At 39.6% G+C, this 6000-nt stretch overlaps 1 protein-coding gene across 1 annotated transcript in view; it reads left to right on the top strand.

The window, feature by feature from the left end:
* The window catches only part of psap (prosaposin), a 29772-nt gene that overhangs the window by 9486 nt on the left and 14286 nt on the right, over positions 1-6000 (top strand). Inside the window, exons 5-6 of the mRNA XM_084191753.1 lie at positions 5229-5453; positions 5803-5946. Of these exons, the coding sequence (XP_084047879.1) occupies positions 5229-5453; positions 5803-5946 (369 nt within the window). The remainder of the gene's footprint in view (positions 1-5228; positions 5454-5802; positions 5947-6000) is intronic.

The following is a 6000-nucleotide window of genomic DNA, read 5'->3' as shown; positions in this document are numbered from 1 at the left end:
CAGAAGGGGTTTATAGGAAAGTAAGCTGGCCTACACAGAGCGAGAGAGAAGTGGTTTGTTGTTCAGAATCAATCCAACATCCTCATTTTGCTACGCGATATGGAATTGTTTTAAGAAGGTCATACCAAGGATCATTTAGCTATTTGATTTGGAATTTTAAGACCTCTTGAAGGATCAACAAAAATGATTTGATGAAAAAATATAATTGGCCTTACTGCTATTAGCCAATGCAAACACATTGAATAACAGATTCACTACATGGAACAACAGATAGTCCCCCCCCAAAAAAAGAAAATCTAAAGGAAGTTTGTACTGAAGTGTCTGGCCTATATCTTCGAGATATAAGAACATTATTATATATATATTTTTAAATGATACATGTATTTAACCCCTTATTTTTGGCAGTAAACAGTCTCCGTATATACTGTACCTCCATCAAATTTTTCAACTGTTACCGGGGTACCTTCAGACGAGTCTTGTGAGGCCTTTGGGTGTCCTAGAGCATAACAACTGACATGTTGGTGAGAATGTCACCTTTCCACAGAGGGGTCATATTAGTATGTAGCCCCAAACTGTTCGGACGCTACAGACAGAAGTTGGCAGATCGGTTGTACCGACTCCAGACGTGTTCGTGAGTCTCATCTTTCCATAGTTTGGAGGCCAAATTGTTCGGGACGCTAAAGACGATTTAGTGAGAAGACCGGTTTTCGGGACGTCTCATGGTCTGACAAACACCGCTCTAGCTCTCTCACCTTTCATCGCAGATGCGGAAGTGTGACTTATAAAAAACGGATATCTCTAGCTTAAATTGACAGATTTTTATGGGGATTTATTATTATTATTATTATGCTAATTAGATTTCCGCTGTGTTTTCTAGGCCTGGAAAACTTTGGGTAAATGATCAAATCCGAAAAGTTTTGGAGAAGTCATGGAAATGTAATATAATTTATGTTCATGTAATTTATTTAGGCACAGTTTTAACAATATTTTATCAATTAAAATTAAAATCGACATATCAGCCAGGATCGGAATGATAGCGCATCTGTTTGCGCGCATCAGCTGCATAGTGCGAGAGGCGTGGGCGGTTGCTCAAGGAGAGGGAGACAGTCGGACATTGCAACAGCAAGTAGGCCTATAAAATATGATCGAGAACAGGTTAACTAGGTAGCCATTTCAAAACGTATCTGTACCCTCTAGTCTAACTGTTTAGCTATTATTAGCATGTATTAATGGTTTCGTCATGTCCCAAAAAACTTTCCACTGACCCTCGCGAATTAGGCCATTGAAAGTTGATTTAACTTTTTTGAACGATTTATACGTTTCATTTAAATGATTATTTTTGATGAAACGAACAATTCACTTTGCCATTGTATTAGTTGGGATTCGGTTCAATCGTTATGAATCAAATCATGTGAATCAAAATAATAATGTGTGAATCGTGAACATGAATTTTAAGAATAAATATTAGATATAGCCTTTCTTTTGGATTATGTGGCTTCAACCTGTTTTGTAGATACTTCCAGTTGATTTGTATATTGAATGATGTATGAGACATTAACTCAATAGGTGCTAATCAGCCTGCAAAGTAAACACTTCTACGGTGGCTAAGATAAATATGACTAAACTAGAAAAGGTACATTTCCTGAAAATGTGTGGGCTTGCTTCAGCTGAATACAAATATTTGTAGCCTACCATATCCATTTGATCTTTGATATATTGAATGAGCGAATTATTTCAAAAGATATAACACACATTTGGTTGTAATGTTGCCATGTTTTACATCAAGGGTGGTCAACCATCCTCCATGAGAGCTAATGGGTGTGCAGGCTTTTGTTCCAGTCCCCCACTAACAAACCACATTTTAGAAATGAGCTGCTCAACCGGACCTTGATAAAACTCTGTGTTTGAGCAGGGCTGGATCAAAAGCCTGCACACCCAGTATCTCTCCAGACTGAGGGTTAACCACGTGGTGTTTTATACAGTTGCCTAACAGGTATTCTACTTTGTTGGGGGTTAAGTGCCTTTCTCGACGACAGATTGTACATGGGATCAGAGAGCAACCTCCCAGTGTCGATACCACAATTACTTACTTTTTTTATACGTACATAGAGACGCTGCCGATTTGTTGGTCATGAAAACGTCAAGTCATGAAATTCCAACTGTCAAAATGTGTATGAACCCAGTGTATAATAACTGGACTGATATAGCCGTAACATTTAGTTTTTAAACATTCCCATGACAAATGTTGAGTGGCGATTTAAAGCTTAGTGTTAGAAGATGGTAGACAGCCAAACTGATGAGCAAAGATGGACTAGATGCCCGTTGGCCCTAATGTATATCATACAGTCTTATCATATAAAATGACTTTCATGCAGTCTAGTCCAAGGACCGCAATGTGTTGTGACTGAATGGATATTAGGTTGGAAAAGTTTGTCACTCCTAAATATAACATTTTGACAAACAACGAGTTAAAGCAAAACTGAGGATAATTTGGTGAGAATTGAGACACTTTACAATGCTATACATTGAATGTTGACACTACAGGACAACTGGCAGAGGGCCATCTTAGGCATTAGAAGAGTTGAGCTCTCTCTAGTAAAGGTCATTTATTGTCAAGTCAATGTTGTATGCCTCCTTATCAGACTCAAGTTGTCTGTTGTGACACAAGGGGAACACAGTAGATGTTCTGTGGGGGCTGGGGACTAGTAAAGGGGAACACCGTAGATGTTCTGTGGGGACTAGTGAAGAGGAACACAGATGTTCTGTGGGGGCTGGGGACTACATTTACATTTACATTTACGTCATTTAGCAGACGCTCTTATCCAGAGCGACTAGGGAATGAAAGGCATTTAGAAGGATGCCAGCTACATATAGATTAAGCCTGTTCCTGGACTAAAACACACTTTCAATTGAGATTCATTTGAGTCCAGGACTAGGCTTATTCTGGGTCTGTGAAACTGACCCTGAGAGTTAATGGTAGTGACTTAATAGTGGAGTCTCTAGTGAGATATACAGATTGTAGTGACTTAATGGTGGAGTCTCTAGTGAGATATACAGATTGTAGTGACTTAATAGTGGAGTCTCTAGTGAGATATACAGATTGTAGTGACTTAATGGTGGAGTCTCTAGTGAGATATACAGATTGTAGTGACTTAATGGTGGAGTCTCTAGTGAGATATACAGATTGTAGTGACTTAATGGTGGAGTCTCTAGTGAGATATATACAGATTGTAGTGACTTAATGGTGGAGTCTCTAGTGAGATATACAGATTGTAGTGACTTAATGGTGGAGTCTCTAGTGAGATATATACAGATTGTAGTGACTTAATGGTGGAGTCTCTAGTGAGATATACAGATTGTAGTGACTTAATGGTGGAGTCTCTAGTGAGATATACAGATTGTAGTGACTTAATGGTGGAGTCTCTAGTGAGATATACAGATTGTAGTGACTTAATGGTGGAGTCTCTAGTGAGATATACAGATTGTAGTGACTTAATGGTGGAGTCTCTAGTGAGATATATACAGATTGTAGTGACTTAATGGTGGAGTCTCTAGTGAGATATACAGATTGTAGTGACTTAATGGTGGAGTCTCTAGTGAGATATATACAGATTGTAGTGACTTAATGGTGGAGTCTCTAGTGAGATATACAGATTGTAGTGACTTAATGGTGGAGTCTCTAGTGAGATATACAGATTGTAGTGACTTAATGGTGGAGTCTCTAGTGAGATATACAGATTGTAGTGACTTAATGGTGGAGTCTCTAGTGAGATATATACAGATTGTAGTGACTTAATGGTGGAGTCTCTAGTGAGATATATACAGATTGTAGTGACTTAATGGTGGAGTCTCTAGTGAGATATACAGATTGTAGTGACTTAATGGTGGAGTCTCTAGTGAGATATATACAGATTGTAGTGACTTAATGGTGGAGTCTCTAGTGAGATATACAGATTGTAGTGACTTAATGGTGGAGTCTCTAGTGAGATATACAGATTGTAGTGACTTAATGGTGGAGTCTCTAGTGAGATATACAGATTGTAGTGACTTAATGGTGGAGTCTCTAGTGAGATATACAGATTGTAGTGACTTAATGGTGGAGTCTCTAGTGAGATATATACAGATTGTAGTGACTTAATGGTGGAGTCTCTAGTGAGATATACAGATTGTAGTGACTTAATGGTGGAGTCTCTAGTGAGATATATACAGATTGTAGTGACTTAATGGTGGAGTCTCTAGTGAGATATACAGATTGTAGTGACTTAATGGTGGAGTCTCTAGTGAGATATACAGATTGTAGTGACTTAATGGTGGAGTCTCTAGTGAGATATACAGATTGTAGTGACTTAATGGTGGAGTCTCTAGTGAGATATATACAGATTGTAGTGACTTAATGGTGGAGTCTCTAGTGAGATATATACAGATTGTAGTGACTTAATGGTGGAGTCTCTAGTGAGATATACAGATTGTAGTGACTTAATGGTGGAGTCTCTAGTGAGATATATACAGATTGTAGTGACTTAATGGTGGAGTCTCTAGTGAGATATATACAGATTGTAGTGACTTAATGGTGGAGTCTCTAGTGAGATATACAGATTGTAGTGACTTAATGGTGGAGTCTCTAGTGAGATATACATATTGTAGTGACTTAATGGTGGAGTCTCTAGTGAGATATACAGATTGTAGTGACTTAATGGTGGAGTCTCTAGTGAGATATACAGATTGTAGTGACTTAATGGTGGAGTCTCTAGTGAGATATACAGATTGTAGTGACTTAATGGTGGAGTCTCTAGTGAGATATATACAGATTGTAGTGACTTAATGGTGGAGTCTCTAGTGAGATATACAGATTGTAGTGACTTAATGGTGGAGTCTCTAGTGAGATATATACAGATTGTAGTGACTTAATGGTGGAGTCTCTAGTGAGATATATACAGATTGTAGTGACTTAATGGTGGAGTCTCTAGTGAGATATACAGATTGTAGTGACTTAATGGTGGAGTCTCTAGTGAGATATACAGATTGTAGTGACTTAATGGTGGAGTCTCTAGTGAGATATACAGATTGTAGTGACTTAATGGTGGAGTCTCTAGTGAGATATACAGATTGTAGTGACTTAATGGTGGAGTCTCTAGTGAGATATACAGATTGTAGTGACTTAATGGTGGAGTCTCTAGTGAGATATATACAGATTGTAGTGACTTAAGTCCGATGTCTCTGGGTTTCAGGAGAACCCCCAGGTGGTGTGTGGTGCCATTGGTCTGTGTGATTCCCAGCAGGCAGCTCTGGGCAGACTCCAGTCTCAGATCCAATCCAAACAGATCCCCCAGCTCACGTCCAATGAGATCCCTCAGGAAGACCTGGCCCAGAGGGTCGCCCCCTTCCTCCTCAACGTCCCTGGGCTCCTCTACCCCCAGGGCCAGGAGAACACCAAGCAGGGGGTCCCTAAACAGGTACGCCAGTCGTCATAGAATTTGGGGGTCTAGGATTGGGTTTCTGTAAAGCAATTGTTAAAAAGGGCTTTAAAAATACATTAGATTAAGAATTTACTCAGGTGCCCAGCATAGCTGCACATAGGTTGTGTTCAGTAAGGCACAAAGTACCAAATCTTTTTGCAACGGAAAACTGAAATCTGTCTTCTTATTGAACAAATTCTGGCTGTACTTTCCCATTCCAAACCGTTATTTCACTACTGAACACCACCCAGTACCAACTTTAAACTTATCACTGATTCATATTGGTATGTGTGTAGAGGTAACTGCTACTCCTCATTCACTAGTGAATGTCTTCTGTCCCCTGTAGGAGAGTGGAGACGTGTGTGAGGACTGTGTGAAGTTCATCACAGACTTCCAGGACGAGGCTAAGAGCAACTCCAGCTACGTCAACTCTCTGATCGAACGGATCGAGAGCCAGTGTGACCTGCTGGGACCTGGAATCTCTGACCTGGTGAGAGGACTACTTAGTTATCTAATTAGTAGTTGGTGAGAGGACTGGGTTTTA

The sequence above is a fragment of the Coregonus lavaretus genome (assembly GCF_964263955.1).
Source record: "Coregonus lavaretus genome assembly, contig: HAP1_SCAFFOLD_525, whole genome shotgun sequence".
In the NCBI taxonomy this organism is placed as follows: Eukaryota; Metazoa; Chordata; class Actinopteri; order Salmoniformes; family Salmonidae; genus Coregonus; species Coregonus lavaretus.
Note: the sequence above shows the minus strand (reverse complement) of the source record. Positions and strands in the feature narration are given on the sequence as shown.